The sequence below is a fragment of the Zootoca vivipara genome, chromosome 11 (assembly GCF_965207765.1).
Source record: "Zootoca vivipara chromosome 11, rZooViv2.hap1.1, whole genome shotgun sequence".
NCBI classification, from domain to species: Eukaryota; Metazoa; Chordata; class Lepidosauria; order Squamata; family Lacertidae; genus Zootoca; species Zootoca vivipara.
In genome coordinates, this window is record NC_142594.1 from 28568624 (window position 1) to 28589141 (window position 20518).

At 43.6% G+C, this 20518-nt stretch overlaps 1 protein-coding gene across 4 annotated transcripts in view; it reads left to right on the forward strand.

Annotated features, from left to right (window-relative positions):
- The window catches only part of THSD7A (thrombospondin type 1 domain containing 7A), a 282061-nt gene that overhangs the window by 124768 nt on the left and 136775 nt on the right, over window positions 1-20518 (forward strand). For all 4 annotated transcript variants that reach the window (XM_035129456.3, XM_088653998.1, XM_060280749.2 and 1 more), the window contains exon 3: window positions 17634-18465. In XM_035129456.3, coding sequence (XP_034985347.3) covers window positions 17634-18465 — 832 coding nt within the window. The remainder of the gene's footprint in view (window positions 1-17633; window positions 18466-20518) is intronic.

The window sequence follows — 20518 nt, forward strand, 5'->3', positions numbered from 1 at the left end:
TGGCTCAAGAACAAGGAAAGCAGAGCCTCTTCTCCCACATTTCCCCCCCCCTTACTTTTCCTCCTCCTTCCTCCTCTCATCCATCCCTCCTCAGCAGCTTTCTCCTGCTCTTCTACCTCCCACCCATTTACCTTAGCCAGTCTCTTATTGCTCTGGTTTCTCTATCATTCACTTCCTCTTTGCTCCACCAGCCGGGAAAAAGATTCTGTGAGATTCTTAGAAGAGTTCTGGTCATTTTCTGGTCATTTTCACTAGGGCAGTTCCTTGCTTTCTGAACAATTTAGCTGCAAATCATTGTGGTCCATGGACGTGTTGTTTTATTTACCTGGATAGTGGCTAGATTTTCTAAAGAGACACGCTGAGAATTAATTGAGCAAGGAGTTGTGGAGCAGCAGCACCTCCCCTACCCCAAATGATCTGCCAAGAAGCTTTTTCTTGCCGTAAGGAGCTCCTGTGGTGAAATCTCTGAAACCACAGCAATTGTTGTCTTTTGTGTTGAACCCCAGGGCACTCAACTAAAGGGTGCATAGGTTTTGGAGTTACACTGCTCATTGGCTTCCTGCTGATTCAGAAGGACTCTGAAGGCTTCAGAATCAGGTCGGACCTTTCCTAGTCACCAGCAGTAATCACTGTGCCCAGCTCCTTAGCTCCTGACTTCTAGTTGCTGACTCTCACTATGTTTGAGCACTACCTGGTACAAATACCTTACTTCTTCAACGCCCCTTCTGCATCTGTATTGGCAGTGGCGGGGTCTATCTGCATCCCTCAGGTGCAAATTCAGCCTAGGGGCTTCTTGTTGCTGACCCGGAACTGACCCTGTCTCTCAGTCAAAAGCTGAACTCCTCTAACAGACTAGCTTCTGAGCAATATCCCTGCTGCTATGTCCCTTCTCTAAATATAAATGTCATTGCACCTATTGAGGAACAAGTGTAACCTTATTATTATTACACGTTTCCTCCTTGCTGATATCAGACTGTTCCCAGGTTTATTTTTAAATGTCTGGGAATATATCCGTGGCTTTTGCTCCTTCCTACCAAAGAACACTTCTGCAGCAAGGTGACCTTTCTTTTTCATTCTTTTTTTGTAGGTGCATTTTGTTTAGATTAAGGTTTTTCACTACTATTCAAGCTGATTGGGATCTTCAGTTCATCTCTTTGGCAAGAGGTCCTGTGTTTCTTTGTCCCAGGCTATCCTTACCTCTGAACTCATTATCCATGTTGAGGACTGTTTTAATTGAACTTGTTTCTCCTGAAACTTATCTTTAACCCAATTCATTATTGATTTTGGAGGACTTGACCTCTTGTGGTTTTTCCTGGTAATGAGTTAACCTTCTTGCCTGAAGGAGAACTGAAACGCAGAGTGACATTTCTAATACCTTGAGAAGTAGCCAAAGAAACGTCCTCTAAACGACCATCACACTAGCTTTTGCCTTCCTTTATTAAAGGAGCAGCCTTCTTGTTTTCTCTTTTGTTAGCAAAATGCTACCTTTTGCCCTGCGGTAAGAGACTGGCAAGCAAAGGGGTCTACTCTCATTTTGTAGCTGGCTGCTTGAGTTCTTCCCTCCGACGAAAGGGTACAGTTGTCAAAATGACACTGTTGGATTTGTTTTCCCTTGATTCAGTTTTTCTGTGGAGTTAAAAAAAACCCAACCATCTGTATCCCATCAAAATTGATAAATTAGTGCCCATAAAGTATCCATTGTGCTGCACTGTATGGGAAGCTGCTTTAGCAAATAAGAGCAGTTCGACTTGGTTTCACATTTGTCACATTCACCTCTTGATCCTAATTGAGTGTGGACAGGGCTTATTAATCACAGCACCATGCCGTATGCATTTTCCTGCTGTGTCAATGGCAATCAATGATTACGTTCCCTATTGAATGGCTATATATCTTCTCTAGCAGATATTTCTCACTTTGGAATTAAGAATGCATAACCGTGCTGAATGGATTTAGCAACCTCATCTGCTAAATTCAGAGCAGTATTACACCACTTTAAACAGTCCTGGGGTACATTCAGATATGGGGAATATTATGTTAGCTTTCCGGGTTATATCGCTAGTGCTTCTATCCTGTTTTCTAATGTTCCTTTCACACTACAGTCCCTGATGTCTTATGGAACAGTGGCTCTCTGATCAATATACCAGTATGTTGCACTAAATTCCATTCACACCAGTAGGCATGTTGTGACGCAACAATGAACCTGAATGGACAACATTGCTTTCTGCAAATGTGTGCTTCTGTTCCACCATAATTTGCCCATTTAAAGGAGCAGGAAATAACTGTATGCTGGCACACAGTCCCAAACTTCACACCCATGATTTCCCAGGTTTAGACAACAAGCGGTCTTCCTTGGCCACTCCTGGGTGTGATAGAATGCTGGGACAACATTTGGCAACTGGCTTTTACATTTCTCTATAAAGATACGTAGTGGATGAGGGACAGATAACTGCATTTCTGTTTTGAAGGTAGTTTGATGATGATGTTACTAGATTAGGAGATGTCAGTTTCAATTAGAGTCCACGTAAGGAAACTGAAAATAAGAAAATAATGCTTGAGATATCAAAAAATGGAACATTGCTGAAGAATCTCCTCTACAGAACCAAAAATAAAAGACCTGGCCCATCTTGTCAAGTGGAGCATGTCATTGGTTGTATCCAATCCTGCTCAGAGTAGATCCATTTAAAATAATGAATGTGGCTAATTTAGGTGCATTAATTTCACTGGGTCTACTCTGAGTATAACATACGGTAGTTGTTTACCACTCCCATGTTTCTTTGAATAGTTTCTTACAGAGAGGTGAAATCTAGACGCATATAAAAACCGCTCTGAAAGTGCTTTTTAAAAAAGCATTTTAAAAAATACATTGAATTTCCATAAGGCTCACCATCTCCATCCAGTGTCAGATTGTGTATTGCACTTAAAACACACTTACAATGTTTTGTTTGCAGTTGTATAGCTGAGTCCAGAGTCACTGAACATAATTAGCATTTTGTTAGGAAAATGTCTAGACTGCATTCTTTCTCATTGGTATCTGCTTCTCTCTGTGTAGAATTTCAGTATGGGGAGCATTCAGTCATGAGAAACTCCATCCCCATAAATTGCAGGGCCCATTTTTATGGTGTGTTTTTTCAGACTGTTTAGACCAGGCTTAAGGCTCCTTGCATTGCATAGGTTGCTGGTCTGTAACATTTCAAACTGCAAGTAGGGGAAGCAGTTTTGGGAATGCTCCAGTGCATAAAATAGTGCTAACATATACAAAACTTGTATGTCAGGGCAGAGTGCTCCTGGCTGTGTTAATATTCCTTATAGATTGTGAAGTGAACAAATTAATCTCCTATGTAATATTCTTACAATGGATTGGAAAGAATTTTCACGCTTGCTTTCAAAGGTTAGTCAAAGCGACCCTTGTTCTTGCTGAGTCTGATTATGAATATTACTATCATCTCGGCTCATCAGAAGAGAAAAGCAATGTGCTCTCAAATGCTATCGAACTAATTCCTTATCTAGTTATTTGTGGATTAGAATAAAGCCAAACTTACACAAGGCTCTTAGAATCGCTGCATTATCCCCCCCCCTCCCATGCATACAAAGTGAAATACAGTATTGCCCTCATTTTACGACCATTTAACTTGCACAATTTGTATTATACATGGGAAGGTGGGGGTACTCTTGTGAGATATCTAAGGAAGTTGGCTTGTCCTGTGAAATCTTGTGAGAGCATCCTTAACACTCCCAGAGCCTGTGGACTCACAGAAGAAGGAAAAACCTGGATTTCTAAACTGAAAATTTATTGGCTTAAATTTAGTATTTGCGTGTTGAGGTCCCCAAGCCACCCTCAAATAAAACACATTTCACACAGATTTTTTGTTTAAGGTTTTTGGCATAATTTTGGACACAACGTGATTAAATACGAAATGTGACTGGTTGCTTAGGCATTGGTTGCGACTAACTGTCCCCGCCCAGGGACAGAACTGACATTCGCAAGCCTGTGAAAGTCGGTAAGGGAAAACATTTTGGGGAGAGAATAGAGCTGTGTGCCAGGCCCTCACCTCTCCCCAAATGCTCCTAGGGGCTCTTGCACGGCCCTAGCCCCTTGACAGCGGTTTGGACAAGAGCATGACAAGTCCCTGGATTCTTTTAACGGAATACCCTTGCAGCAGCAGCATTGGAGGGGCAGGCACAGCCAATCCATACCCCTCCACCAACCAATTTTTTAACCAATGCCTAACCACAACCTTGCAAGTTGTGACGATTTGCTACACAGTAGGCAAAAACCAAATGGCACCAGCCAGTCGGCCAAATGGACAAAATTCCTACCAGGCCCCTGCCCCCAAAGCAGATGACTCTATGACAGGCATAGCAAGGTCAAATGCGAAAAGCCCTAAAATTAGGGAAGGTGGGCAGGTGATCTGATGCACGCAGCAAAAATAGGAAGCTCAATGCTGCGCGCAGGGAATGTATAGCCCCTAGGCTATCAATCAAAATTGGCATATTCTCCTTCATGGAGAGCACGTGTTGGTCCCCAACAACGAAGATGAGCCCAGTCACCTACATGGCCATCAACACGTGCTCTCCATGAAGGAGAACATGCTTTGGGACGTAGTTGGCATGTGCCATAAGAGTATATTGCGAGGTGAGATATATTCTTCTGCACTATTTATGTGCTTTGCATATTGCCCCTTGCTCTACTGATGAAGTGCTTCATGGATATTTTCAGTGCCAATGCCAGCACTTCGTTCTGTCACATGACTTGTTCAGTGACCAGAAACTGCAGTGTATTCTTTGATCTGGCTTTTTCCACACTTCAAAAAAGGAAGAAAACATGCAGAAGAAAATCCTGCAGCCCTTATGGCTTTTTCTTGTATCTCCAGAATACATTTTTGTCTGTGCACAAAAAAGCAGCGTATCTTCCAGCATATTTTTAATCCTACATGCTTTGACCTCTACAACAACCTCCGCCCCTATTCTTTTTCAATCTTAGGACACTACAGTTTCACAATCCATCTCCCAGTGAGGATACGAAATACAATTCTCTCTGAATGTTAAGATCCATGAATATCTAAACTTCTGCTGGTGTTGCTTGGTCTAACTGTGCTTCTCTCCCAATCTCTGAAATCACCATCCTTTGAGAACTCAGTCTAGGCAAAGTTGTCAGATTGTGGTGGTCTAGTGTTTTCTGTGGTGCCCTGCCATGGTCCGCCCCACACCTGATTTGTAGTGATTTTATTGCAGTAAGCCACAACTGCAGCACCAGGCTTGTTAAGCATGAGCAGGCAAAGTGCTATTGAGGCTTTTCAGGGTTCCTGTGTCTTGATTAAAAGGTTCCTGTTTCCATGTCTTCCATTCTGTTGCTTCCTTTTGTTTGTGGCTAGGGGATTAGTGCTGAATAGGCTGTTAATTGCACCCTAATTGCCCCAATATCCCTTTCTGTTTCTGCAGTGGAAGGGAAAGCCTGTACTGTATTACTGATTTCATTTCATTTCTTTTCTTTTTTTCTTATAGTGAAATAGCGCTGTTAATTTCTATAATTGGTGTAATCTCTATGGCAACCTCAACTCTCAAGAAAACACATTTCTATCACCCCTCCTGACTCACTTGGCTAGTTTTTACAGTCTAGGGTTATTGGCTGAATAAATTAGGAGGGCTTTTTAGTGCTGGAAGTTGTGTGGGTTTTTTTGTTTTGTTTTTATTTTACACCCTAGACAATATATGATTTTCTCAACAAGTGCAACTGTGTTCTGCTTGCAATGAATTGTTTTTCCACAATACAAGATCTGCATTCTTTAACATATTGTGCATGTCACATTGATCACCTCTGTTTATAAATCAGTGCTTTCACTGGGTCTGTGTAATTTCAGTGTATGACAGAAGCAGCCAGGATATATTATACGGTACCTTGAAGGGAACAACTGCTGTGACTGGGTTGGTGGCATAGCTGCCAAGTTTTCCTTTTTCTCGCGAGGAAGCCTATTCAGCATAATGGAAAATCCCTTTAAAAAAGGGATAACTTGGCAGCTATGGTTGGTGGTTGTCCAGAGCAGGTGTGCTGAAAGAATTTTCTTGGCCCAGTACACTATATGTGGATTGGACCTTCTGACTCACTTGCAAAAGAGGACACAGATTTGCATAAAGTTTGCTTTTGCTTTGTGTCATGCAAATTTGCATGTCTTCTTTTGCAGGTGGAGTGGAGTACCCGGCAGTAAATCAGTGGCCACACATGTAAATAAATGGTCTAATATACAATGTGCATTTCTGTACTAGAGCAGCCTAAACCTGTTGAATTTCTGCTTGTCAAACAGCTGTCAAAGGTATAAGAATCCTGCTTTCCTCCAATTCCAATCCTAAACCAAAGCCTAGGCTGCAATCCTGTACCCACTTAACCTGGGAGTGAGCCCCATTAAATGCAAAGAGTTACTTTTGAGTAGACACGTAAACCATTGTATTGTAAGTTAAATGAGCCATTTGAGTGCCTAGCCTTTAGCTCCAGCACTTTAGAACATACGCCTAAGCCCCTTTACAGCTTCCACATTTTGCATTTGCTAGGTGACAGGGTATGTATGTACGCTACTCTTTAATGTCCACCCACACTTATTATGCAGTAGTATTTGCAGAAGAGAACTTCTAGGAACTTCTAGGAAGTACCAGATCTCAGCCAAACCCACCACAGGAAAGATGCAACCTGATTGCTAGGGGGGAAACCAGGAAGGACAGTGTGTGACTATTCCAAGAACTAGAAAATGAGATGGAAGCAGAAAAGGTGTACTAAAAAGGAGGGGCAAACTTTAGCTCTTTAGAACCCTGGGGATTCATTTCCTCTGGTATCCAAACAACTCATTCATCACAGTTCTTGACTTCACTCATTGACCAAAAAAACAAAAACACAGGCAGGAGCAGTCAGGCCAGCTCATCTCACAGAAATTGCAAGGGTACCTGACCCGAAAGCATCTATATATGTCAGTGTGAGAGTATCACCTGACATTCTCTGGTCTATTATGGTTAGGAGCAGCCTACCACAAAAGCCAACACACCAGAGGTTAAGACAGTCTTGGCAAGTAGGAATGCAGGAATGGTCCCTTGTAGTCTGAAGGGAGCTTGAATTACAGGAACCAAAATAGACTTGTGGGCATGGGCGTACCCAGGATCAAAACTAGGGGGGGCAAGGGGAGGGGCCAAGGCATGGAAGGGGAGGGGCCACAAAGTGGGCGGGAACGGCGAACTCGCGCTCTGCCGGGCTGTGCCCCTCCCTAGAAGCAGGGCTGGTGGGTGGAGGCGGAGCCCAGCCCAGCGGAGCGCGAGTTCGGCGTTCCCGCCCACCGCGCCACGCTCCCTGGTTCCCCGCCGTGCTTGGCCTTGCCAGAGGGCGCGACGGGGAGCTGGAGGGAGGGTGCGGCGCGGCGCGGCGCGGCGGGAATGGTGAACTCGCGCTCCGCCGGGCTGTGCTCCGCCTCTGCCCACCAGCCCTGCTTCTAGAGTAGGGCAGCTGCCCTAACTTGCCCCGTGGTGGGTACGCCCTTGCTTGTGGGGAAAAACTGGAGTGGATTTTTGAGACAGTGGTTCCCCCTTATCAAATCCCTGACATGCTTCTGTAGCTGAGTCATTAATCCTACCACATATCCCAGCCCTCTGATTGCCTGGGCACAAGTCAAATGTGCTTGTTAAAGAATCCTGATACAATATTGTGCCCTTTTGTGTTTTTCTGCCCTTTCCCTGGAGAGAAGGGGTGGGCCAAACACTTACTTGTTGATTAAATCCCTAGGTAACACCAGAGTAATGAATGATATCCAAATCCCATGTATCCAGAGTAGTGTTTTAGTGACAAATTAATTGGTAAAAACAGCAGGTAGGTCATTGCTCAGCAACACACCACACTTTGTTGGTCAAATGCTAAATAGCAAGGGAATGCCATTTTTACCAAGCTAACTGTATGACGGTGCCTATATGCTGCTCTCTCTACATTAAAACATCATTACTATCAAGATGTTGAGACTGCTGTAGCTCAGCTGCTTCTCATGGCACAGAGATACTGTGAGTGTGTGAGAACTCAAGATTGGTGTGAGAAGCAGTTCCCTCACTGCAAGACAGGAGGCCACAGGGCCTTCTCAGCAGTGGCACCCTCCTTGTGGAATACCTTCCCACCAGTCGTCAAGGAGATGAAGAACTGCACAACTTTTAGAAGACATCTGAAGGCAGCCCTGTATTGGGAAGTTTTTAAAGTCTGATGTTTTGTTATGTTTTTATATTTGCTGAAAGCTGCCCAGAGTAGCTGGAGAAACCCAGCCAGATAGGGAAGGTATAAATAATAAAATTCTTCTTCTTCTTCTTCTTCTTCTTCTTCTTCTTCTTCTTCTTCTTCTTCTTCTTCTTCTTCTTCTTCTTCTTCTTCTTCTTCTTCTTCTTCTATAAATGTCAGTTATATCTACATAGCACTTGTGCCAATGTTAGTTTCCTATTTCTGATTGTGAATTGCATGCAGCCCAGTTCTATGTATGTCTGTTCAGAAGCACGGAATTCAATTACTAGGTAAGTAAGCAATGGAAGGCAGGGGTGGCTAACGTATGGTCACCTCCGGACATTGCTGGACTACAATTCCCATCATTCCTGATTACTGGCCATGCTTGGTGGGGCCAATGGGAATTGTAGCCCATCTGGTACAGGCACATCTGGAAGGACCACCCCCTGCTTTACTCCACATTAATACTTCAGGGCTTTAAGCTTTAAATCAGTTGCATACAGTATACATCAGCATTGTCTTTGCTTGTGATTAAAATAAAAAGCTTTTCATAAGTAATATTTTTGAGTTATTCTACATCTGAGGTTAATTCATAATCTGCCAAATCCTTTTTATCTCCTCCTCGCATGTAAAGAGCTTTATACATCTACCAAGCTCGCAGACCCACCGTGCAGCAAAATACTATCACTTCCACATTAGTTTGCTTATCCTCAGAATCAGGCAGGATAGTAAAATATAAAGCACAAAGATGTTTCAAAACTAACACATTTCCCTGTTACTGTTCTTTTGGAACCAATAGATCAGACTTAATAATATTTATTATGTTATGTTCTCCGTGCCCCTCAGTGCTATTTCAATGTGTACTCCTTTGGTTGTCCATGCCAACAGAAGGTTGCCTATAGAAATGATAAAATATCCAGTTTTAAGAGGCTCTTTTTAAAAATAAACCCAGCAACAACCACCCACCATCAACTCATCATATAGAAAACCTTGCATGGAATGCACCACTTAAGTAGATGGAAGTTTTCATTTTTGAATGCTTTTCTGTATTACAAGTTCCCTAGATGTATAACACTGGGTGACAGGGAGAAAGATTTTAGCCTCACTTTGTTCCTGACTTGCTAGTTTTCTCTGTGTAGAGGAATTATTTAATAGTAGCAGGAAAGCATTCTGTTATGCAGCCTTCAGCCAGCAGTCTGAAGCAGTGCTCTCCAAGGAACCGTTTATTGTGCAATAAGCTAGAGAAGGTTAGATCTCTGTTATTCCCATAAGCAGCTATAGCAGCTTCACTTCAGAAGATGATTTGCACACACATTCAAGGCAGCAGGTTCACACAGAGTGAGTTATTACAGCTCCTAACTATACACACCCCTGCTCTTTCCTCCTCTAGATCCCTGCTAGATCAGGCCAAAGTTTTATCTTTGTTTTCCAGCAGTGGCCAACCAGATGCCCAAGGGAAGCTCACAAGCGGGATGTGAGGCCAACAGGACTCTCTTGTTCTCCCAGAGGCAGGTCCCTCTCTATTACGTTGCCTTCTCTTTTACTGTGGAGGTAATACACAGCCATCGTGACTGGTAGGATCTCTCCTCTTCCGGGAGGGGAGACTTTGCGGGCGGGACCCGCTCCTTGCGGCAAGCAGGGGGGCGTGTATCGGCCCCCTGCTACAGCCTCTCCCTGCTGCCGCGCCAATCCTCTGGCTGGCCAATAGGGCCGGCCTGAGGGCGGGGTCTACATACATTTAAGGCGGCGCGGCAGCATTTGAATCCTCCTTCTTCTGCTGCATCCCAACAGCATCCCGATGTAAAGCCATCTAAGCTGATGGTCCTCACCGCTTTGCCTTTCTGATGGAACTCTGGAGGGCATGCTTGCAGGCTCATCCTGGCATTGACCAGACTCAAATCTGCTTGCCTTCAGCAAAGTTGTTGTTATCATGTACCTTCTGACTATGTCCCATTGCCACCATAGGGCCCCATGTTGTTGTTGGTTCTCTTCTTCCTTCCCTAATTTTCTTATTCAAATGTGGCAGATTGTTCATTTTCCCAGGAGGAGGAGGAAAAAAAGGAAAATGTTTGAAGTTAGCTGTGGCTGCCTCTGCAGTGTCACCATAGGGAAATAAATGCGTGTGCTTCATTTTCAAAGCTGCAGAATTCCATTCTTATACTTCTGCAACTTTCCATTGCTCTGGCCCTTCTTCCCTTGAAGTTTCCTTCTCCCCCCCCCCCCGCTGTGTTAAGAGTTTCCTCTCTCCAGCACTTAACAAGCTCCTGCCTCAGCTCAGCAACTCATCAGATTGGACAGTAAAATACTTTATAAAAACCTTCCAGGTTCTTAGGTGCTCTGTTTGTAGCATGTTTTATGGACATGTTTAAAGCCCTTGCTTAAGCCTAAAGTGCCATCAGAGCTATAAGATACGGCTAAATTTATGCTGTCATTTATCACCTTTTCCAGTTCTACACTTGAAAGCACTTTTTCTCATTTACATTGCTTCGGGTCCTGTGTCATGCCGCAATAATGTAATTCTATTTGCTTACCGTTTGCACTTGCAGGAATAGATTGGTTTGTGGGGTGGGGGAGAAGGCAGGGGCGGACATGTTTTAGGCCATCAAGAACCGTTCGATATGCTGCAGTCTCTTTTGAATGTGGGATTGCTTCAAGACTTGTCACACAAAAGCAGTAATGCTTCATCTAGAGTAGGCCCGGAGCGGCCTGGTCTGTAAAAAGGAGGTCTGCTTAATTGGACTCACACAGTATATACAAGGTGTGGTGATGTGATAAGACAGAGACTTGCAGTGTGGCAGGTAGAAGAGCTTGCTTTGCGTTTGGCTGTGATAACATTGCATTGCATGGTGATTTTATGCATTTCTGTCTCCTTCTCTCCAAATGCCGGTGGTATTCCTCGGTAAAACTCTGCCACCCTATGCTCGCCTGCGATGTAAATAAATTTGGAACAAAACACGTACAGCAACAGCCATGTCATTTGTGGGAGGTTGTTTAGAGATAAACTAGGGTAATCTTGCTGAAATGTATTTGCGCTTAAAACGTACATTTATTTTGCTGGCTATCTAGCTAAACCTTGGAAACCCTAATTCAAACTTTAATCTGCCAAAAACACACGGGGGGTTTTCATGTGCTGAATCTGTCTCTGCCAGCTGGCATTGCTATCAAGGATGTAATGCTCAAGGTTTTAAAGTCTGCGAGCACAATGTTTGACTACCCAGTGTCTTTTTCTTCTGTAGTGCATTCTGTGGGGTTGAAGTGTTGTTGTTTTGCTTCAAATTCTCTGCAGCACAGAGACTAAAAGTGCCATATTCTATTAATAATCTGCACTCGGAGATTGTGTTATAAAATCTGTGTCAGTCCACATCCCACACAGCTATTGAAGACCAGTGAATGCTTTTTATATATATAATGCAAGAGCTGGTGGCAGAATAAAGGCTGCCTGTATCACAACGTGCAATGCATGTGGTGTGTAGGCTTGGCTGGGAAAATGGCACATCTGTTCTCCGGCAATATGAAAGTAGCTGCGGTTGGTTTTTTTAAATCAGTTTGGGGACATGTCCTTCAGTGCGCATCTCACTAAAGAAGCTCGTGATTGTAATTTGCGTCCTTCTATAGCCCCAATTGAGTGACAATAATGGGTAGAATGACTGGAAGGAGTGGGCAGTAGGATTACAGTCTCTTTTCTCTTTCCCCCATCCCCTCCTCCGTGTGTTTAGCCTAAGTTCTGAAAAAGATCCTTTGCATGAGGAGGAACTTTGCCAGTTTCAGGATTCTCAGCTGTACATCAATAATCTGTACACATGCAATTCATCTGCTCAAAACTACCAAATTTGCACTCCCCAAACCAATATACAAGCCGGAACACAGCTTTCCTTTGAAATCTGTACTTTCCCACATTTTGTGATGCAGTTCTCCCTCCAAATAATGTGTGCAAAATGCTTTTGTTAGTGAAAAGTGCACACACAGATACACACACTAAAATAATGTGCAAGAATGCACCATAGTAAGTGAATGCAGAAATGCATATATGCTAGGCAAGATTACATGCAAATGTGTATATTAGGAAAAATATTAAATGAAAATGCATGTATATTTCCATGTAAACTTTGTTTCTCAGAAACGGACATGTATATGGTAATTGGGCAAATTGAATTTAAGATTGGGAAAATTAGAAGCTAAGAGACAATGAAATTGACAGATTTGTCCATCTCTGCAACTTTGTGCATATTTTGTTCACAGTTTCAGGAACAGTCGCCATGGTGCGGCCTTCCTACCCCCAGCCCACACATTCTGCGAATGAGTTAAAAGTCCTTGCAATTATTGTTCAAGCTTTGAAAGATTGTTGCAATAGTATTTCAGATATGCTGGCTTGAGAACAGATGGTTAAACTAGAGTTTTTCAAGGTAGGCTGGCACCCTAGAGACAGCAGAACATTTGTGTGCATCTTGGAAAAAATGGGTCCATTCACAGCTGCTATAGCTTTGGAACCTTATCACAAACTGCAGACCTATCTGAAGCACAGTGAAGTATGGCAAGGGTCAAAGAGAAGGAGGGGATAAGAATACAGTCTGACTGGGTAAGTGGAGTTCATTGTAGGCTATCATGGGTTTCCTTCTAGTCCGAAATACCAAACCTAGCTTTGAACAAAGGGGTGGGAAAGGGAACTGTAACTTTATGGATGGTAGAACATCTGCGTTACATGCAGAAGATCCTAGGTTTAATCCCTGACAAATCTAGGTAGGCTTGAGAAAGACTGCTATCTGAAACATTGGAAAGCTCTATCTGGTAGTTTTAGGAGCGTGTTGACGGTGTAGATAGAAATCCATGCAAACCTGAGAACGTACTTCAAGCACAAGCAATGAAGTCTTTGGGTGGTGAAAATTATTTCTGCCAATGAATACTGCCATTTTCATCTAAAACAATTCTACTAGAAACTTCCCAACTAGGCTTAATGTTATGAATATGTAACAGTAATACTGTCTCCTTTACACGTAGCCAGAAGCAGGATCTGAGATGGCATTGCTTCAATGACTAACAGTCAGTCGAAATGTTATTTGGAAACACTTCAAGGCCCTTGCAAATCCTGCTTCGTTATTCATTCAAGTAGTCCCATTTAAAATCTGTGTGATGATTGTTTTTTACGAATTCAGGATCCACAGCAAATTCTAGCATTTTTACAACGAGAACATGTGCCCGGCACATTCTGCAGGTCATTTTCTTCCCCTCACTGCCTAGTTTTGTTGTTGTTGCAAACTTAATTGTTGCCTGAATGCTTCGTTGAACTGATAGCAGTAAACTCAAAGTCATGCCCTTACCCTTGAGCGCCAGAGCAAAAACAAAACAAAACTTCCTACCATTCTCTTTGATTTAATTAATTAGAGATCCATGGATTAATTTGGTTTAATTAATCGTTGCCCCAAGTTTCACTAGGCCATCAGACTGCAGAGTCTGAGAATTGTTGCTGGTACTTACAAATACACAAACTTGGGGGTAAAGAGGGACGCGTCTATGCTTCTGTAAGCCCCCCTGAAGTGATGGACAGCCAGTTCAAGGCATGGCAATGGAGTAGCTTACATTGCTAATATAAACTCTTCAGGACAATGGACCACTTGTAACACAGAACAGTGGGTTGCATGTACTTTTCACTCCCCTCCTGCTGACCCGCATCCTCTGTCCTGCTACCTCTTTCTTTATTGCTGTCCAGCTCCCATTTCCCCACTGTGACCATACATTCATATCCAGTCATTCATTCCCCTCCAGCCCATTCCACTACAGCATAGTTGGGAAACCTCAGTGCCAGTGGCCAAATGTGCTCGTCCAGGGGTTATTTTCCAGGAGCCATGCTGTCTCCCAGTCCTTCTTTGCACTCTCCTTGAGTGCTTTTTTCCTGCTGGAATGTGTGCTTGGTAATGCCTCTTGCTCACGTGTGTAGAAAATAGGATACAGCCTACTGTGGAAGTGTGAGAGTGACATCCATTGTTCTGACCACTTTTGTCTTTGACCCCACTTACTACCACTGATAAGTAGCCGCTGGAAGGTAACCCACAATGGGGCTCACAGACTGAAAAAGCTTCCATTCCTCTGCACTACATGCTAACACTCCCTTGCCCACCTTGAGACCTTCTCTTTTCCCATCTCTCCCTTTTCAGTGTATCCCCACCTCCATTCTCAGCCAAATTCTCAACCACAAATTCTCCTTTTCCCTTCATGAGGTTTAGTGAAGCACAGCTTTGTCCTTTTACACTTAAGCATGTGCAATCACACCTCTTCCATATCTTCAGTACACCACCTTAAAAGCTAGGCAAATTAAGAATGATCATCTTGTAGAAGTGTCCAGAGCCAGCCGTTTTAAGTCACTTGCAGCAAAACCAATGGAAACGTCTTGTGTCGCCTTAAAGACTCAGCACATTCTGTACGGCATAAGTTTTCTGGACTCAAGTTAACTTTATTTGATGTGCAAAGAGAAATCTTTCGACCAAAGCTGTCAAGTTTTCCCTTTTCTCGCGAGGAAGCCTATTCAGCATAAGGGAATTTCCCTTTAAAAAGGGGAGAACTTGACAGCTATGCTTTCGACTGGCAGGCATATAAGGAGGAAATTGTAGCAATAATGACGTTTTTGACTCTGCTTAATACCGACCCTCCCCTTTAAAAACAGAATAAATTAAAGCAGTCAACTACAGCCATGGGTTTACATCTCACTGCCCCTCCTGCCCCCTCGCATCTAATTAAGGCTATGTTGGCAGGAGCTGGGACCGAACAACGGGAGCTCATCCTGTCGAATCCCCGTGACGGGATGAGCTCCCATTGTTTGGTCCCAGCTCCTGCCAACCTAGCAGTTCGAAAACACGTCAAAGTGCAAGTAGATAAATAGGTACTGCTCCGATGGGAAGGTAAACGGCACTTCCATGCACTGCTTTGGTTTCGCCAGAAGCAGCTTAGTCATGCTGGCCACATTACCCGGAAAAACTGTCTGTGGACAAACATCGGCTCCCTCGGCCTGTGAAGCGAGATTAGCGCCGCAACCCCAGAGTTGTCTGCAACTGGACTTAATGGTCGGGGTACCTTTATGCAATATTTTAGACTCCATATTACTGACTCTGCCCATTTTAAGGCTTTGGGGAACCAATGGGCTGAAATCTTGCTTGAGATTAAACTTCCTTTTTAATTTTACCATGCATCAATGTCACCCCCCCAGGTGTTAAAAACAAAACTTACCCCCAAACCATATGCACATAATCCTTTAAAGGCCTATCTATATTTGGCATCAGAAGCAGTATGTGAAGAATTTATGTTTGTAAAATTGAAAGACCAATTTTTTAAAAAAATATTATATAGGCTTCACTTGTGTTGTATAGCTTTCCTTCAGTCCTTCTGGCTTCTGCATATGGGAATCTTTTTTTAATGTCAATTAATGTAAACACCAAATAACAAGTTTAAAGAAAACATTTACACACAATTGAAAAACTGTATCAGGATTGTTGTAAATGCTATCTCATCTTTATGCTCCCCAACTTTTATTGGCAGCTAATTCAGATGTGAGATTATGAATAGGAAGAATTTCTCATGTGCTATTTCTCTGTAGGATTGTTGATGGTAATTTATTTTTTTGACTAAATAATTTGGAGGTTGCTCTTTTGCCTTCACAAGTTGAAAAGGCCAGATTGAGATAAAAAGAAAACTATGACAACATTTGGAAAAGCTCCAACCATCTCCCTGCTGCAAACTGTCTCTAAAGCTTCAGACGTTAATGAAATGCTTAAGTTCACAGGGGACAGAAAAACTGGAAGAAACACTAAAGCTTCTGCATCCTTTCTGGATGCTATGAAACTAAATTCATTTTCTTTTGACAGTATCTTAAAGACTCCATGGAGATGTAATGTAGTATCTACAAAGTGGGGCAAAACTAATACAAAAAGAGCAACTCAAGCTCCCATTTCTGCTGTGCCCAAGTCCTAAGTGGTTGCAGACTGATGAGCAAGCCTACTCAGTTACCTGTCTTCAGCGACCCTGAAGCTAAACACATAGGCAGGGGCAGCAGCCGCTTGCTGCTGGCTATGAGGTACCTAGGGAGGATATGAACCAGGGGTCAGCAACCTTTTTCAGCCATGGGCCGTCCACTGTCCCTCAGACCATGTGGTGGGCCGGACTATATTTTGGAGGAAAAAATGAATGAATTCCTATGCCCCAGAAATAAACCAGAGATGCATTTTAAATAAAAGCACACATTCTACTCATGTAAAAACACAGATTCCCAGACCGTCTGTGGGCCGGATTGAGAAGGCGATTGGGCCGCATCCAGCCCACGGGCCTTAGGTTGCCTACCCCTGATCTGAACCATGTCAGAAGCAACTGATGCTGTTATTTATACTCTGAGCATGCACATGATATTTGGCACAAGTAGAGAAGGCTTATTCTCACTTCACCGTATTGACTCTGTCTGACAGAAACAATAAAATTGTTCTTAGAACTTTGAAACTGCTGCCTGAACTTTTGTTCATCTGGTCTATGTCGGGAGTCCTAAAACACAGTATAACAATGCTAGAGTTGATTTGGAATTAACCTCTCTCAAGCAAGCTTGCTGGCCCACCATTTGATTCTTCCCCAGCAAAGGCAGAAAGGAGGAAGAAAGGGGCCAGTGACTGTTTTTGTTGAGGTGCGAAAGTATCCTACTTAAAAAAACAATAAGTCTAATTGTTGATGCATTATCCAACAATGGCATTTTGCATTTCTGCAGTGTGTTTAATTTAGGCAATTTGCGGCAAAGTTACATAGCCCCTCTCCCCCGCATTATGTTTGTTTTGTGATTTTCCACATTAGGTTTGTTTATGCAACTCCTGTTAGTGGGGTTCTGGGATGGGGAGTTATCAGCAATGGGGCATTGCCTTATGGTCATCGTTGATGACAAGTTGCCTCCTATCCCAACCAAAATATGTGTATCACATGGTTCACTTCTCAGATCATGCTTTATACCATTTTCTAGCCCTGGGTAGATCTCAAAAGGAGGGAGAACTTAATAGGAAATGTATGAAAAATTCCACATGTAACATGAGAGCAGAAATCACTAAGGCCATGTTAATCCTTTAAATTTTGATAACATGACCTTTCTCAGAGGAATGACAGGAGTTCAGATATTTACACTGCATGAAACAAAATCCAAATGTATTCCCAATCTGTGGAAAGATGAGAAAAAAGTGGCGCAGGACTACTATTGTTGTGTGCTTTTCCATAGTCTGCATGGTGTGCGAAGTGATGCCAACAGCTATCCCTCATTAATTTTAATGATGTCGAGAGTCTGGCATATATTGAACCTTAACTTGGTCATCTTCCTGCTTGCGTCTTAATGAGGAAACAGCAATTGAGATGCCAGATATTTCAATCTCCATTCCTCTCTTTGTTTCCCCAGGTCCATGGGGCAGGTGCATGGGAGATGAATGTGGCCCAGGAGGCATCCAAACTCGAGCGGTCTGGTGCGCCCACGTGGAAGGATGGACCACACTGGTCACGAACTGCAGGCAGGCAGAGAGGCCAGACAACCAGCAGAACTGCTTCCGGGTTTGTGACAGGCACAAGGAGCTATACGACTGGCAGCTGGGCGACTGGAATCCATGCCAGCCAGTTCTTTCAAGGAGCATTGAAAAACCCGCAGAGTGCGTCCGAGGGGAAGAAGGGATTCAGAGGAGACACATCACCTGTGTCCAGAAATCGAATGGTGTTGTTGCTGAGGACACTATATGCGAGTACTTTGAGCCGAAGCCTCAGCTAGAACAGGGATGCCTCATCCCTTGCCGGCAGGACTGCATCGTGTCCGAATTCTCGGCTTGGTCAGAGTGCTCTAAGACATGTGGCAAAGGGCTGACGCATCGCCTCCGCCACATTGTTGCCCCGCCCCAATACGGAGGCTCTGCCTGTGCTAACCTGACTGAGTTCCAGGTTTGCAACTCGTCTCCATGCAGCGCTGAGGAAAGCATGTACAGCCTGAATGTGGGGCCCTGGAGTTCCTGTTCGGTGCCCCACACACGTCACGTAAGGCAAGCGAGGAAACGAGGGAAGAACAAAGAAAAGGAAAAGGACAAGGAAAAAGCGATAAGGGACCCGGAAGCCCGTGAGCTTCTGAAGAAGAAAAGGAACCGTAACAGACAGAACAGACAGGAGAACAAATATTGGGACATACAGATTGGATACCAGACGAGGCTGGTGATGTGCACTCACAGGAATGGGAAGACTGTTGCCTTGAGGTAACCCTGTTTTTCCTCAACTTAATCCTCTACAGGCAGCGAGCATTTTGAGTGTGTTCCATCGACATACGGGTCATTTTGGACCTGGGAGAGGGCAGGATGGGGGCAGGGCGGGGCATAACAGGGTGAGCGCAGGCTTATGTGGGCTCCGCTGGTGCACACAGGGGCCACAGACGCAACTCCTGTGCAAATTGGGGGGTTGCGTGTATCTCTCTTTAAAGTTCTCCCCTTTTAAAGCTTGGTGGCAACCTCCCATGCATGCATCACAGCCAATGGGAGTGGATAAAGTGGAAATTGGGGGTGGGGGTGAGTACCTGTGGGAGAACGCTAGTGGGTAAACCAGCGTTGCTGTCCCTTCAACCTGTACTCGATTTAAAGTATGGCTCTTGTTGCACATTTTATTTGGTGTTCGGGGTTTAGATTAGAATGATAGTGACCAGGATGCACAATGCCAGTGAAATGCTGTTTAAACTGCACAGAGTTGAAACCCATAAACCATTGTAGCATATACAAAAACGGATATACAAATTACAGATCTTAAAGAGGAAATTGTTTTGGAAGGCCATCATCCAAACTCAACATGACCTAGACAAATCTGCACAGCAAGGTAGAGAGATGGTGAACTACGTAAATCAAAGTGTCCTTCATGCCTTTATCGCAGAATGAATAGAGGCCCCTGCGAGAGTTGAAATGTTGGACCCAGCAATCATGTCCACTGTGCAATAAAGCATACAAGTTGCACTTTGATATATACATATCACGCCCCTCCCCCGCTGCCTTTGTTTTGCACCTATGATTGGAAATGGAAAAATAAGCTGCACTTAGAATTCTTGAAAGTGCAGGTGCAAAACCTGGGCAGAAAATTCTCAGTATTGTCTATTCCAATTTTGCACTCCCTTTTCCTTATAGCGTGTTTGCGTATACATTCAGTTAACTTTTGTGAATGAGGTAGAGTTTTGTTTTTCATTACTAATTTGAGCAAGGAAATTGTTGTTGTTGGTGGCATTCATCTGTCTTGAGAGATAATGGGGTGTGCCTCTGGGGGTGAAGTCAAACCGCTGGAGAATCACAGCGCCTGCTGTGGCTGCAGAGACCGATAACTCATAAATTCTGTTGCCTGTGTTGCTTTTGGTGTGTTTGCAGCACCGAAATGACCTCTCCAGGGTGCAAACCTGGGCAGACAGTATGGAGGCCCTGGGCTGCCCAGATGGGAAGACCCTCCTCTTGGCCTCGCTGATGTGGTCCAAAGGAAAGCAGAGCAATACATTTGGCACCAGCTTGGCTTCAGGAGTTGCCAAAAGGAGGCATACAATTCACCATCCAACAGTCTTAGTGACTCCCCTCTGGATTTGTGTAGGGTTTACTCCTTAGCTATTTCTTCTCCAGAAGATATATTTTCAAATGGGGATATGCGAAACCCTCAATTATAAATGGGAAAAAAGCCCAGAGTTCCTGTGAGATCAGAATTTCAGTTATCTGGATAAGATTTTACATGCTCAGTTTGAATAGGCATTCATGTTCAAATGAATGCCCCATGAACTTGATGTGGAGATTTATATATTTACATGCCCCATTTTCCTCTTTACTGTAATGCTTACCCATCAATCTTACCCACAGTTGATTGGAGATACAGTAACACAATGTTCAATTGAACATCTGATTAGTAGGGTTTAAAACCACAGCCTTAAATTTTAGCCTGCACCCTTGTGCTCAGCCTGTTGAAAGATTGCATCCTTGCCCTTTTTAAATTTTGCTCTACTTGCTATTCTTTTGTACTGATTTAACTTGCATCGAGCGCCACTGAAAAACATTTTTAAAGTGGCCATTCAGTCAGTTTTCGAACTGGAAATACGTAACAGAGGTTTTGCTGTTTGCTTACAACAATCCACTATGCTCTAATGTTCCAAGAGAGGCCTGGCAACAATATACATTATGAAACGGTCAAAATAAATTACTCATGCTCATCTCCTTGTGAATGTTGTGACACTTGTCACGGAGGAAGTACAAATGGGCTTTCTTTCACAAACCTCCCTTGATACAAGGTTCTCAGGGC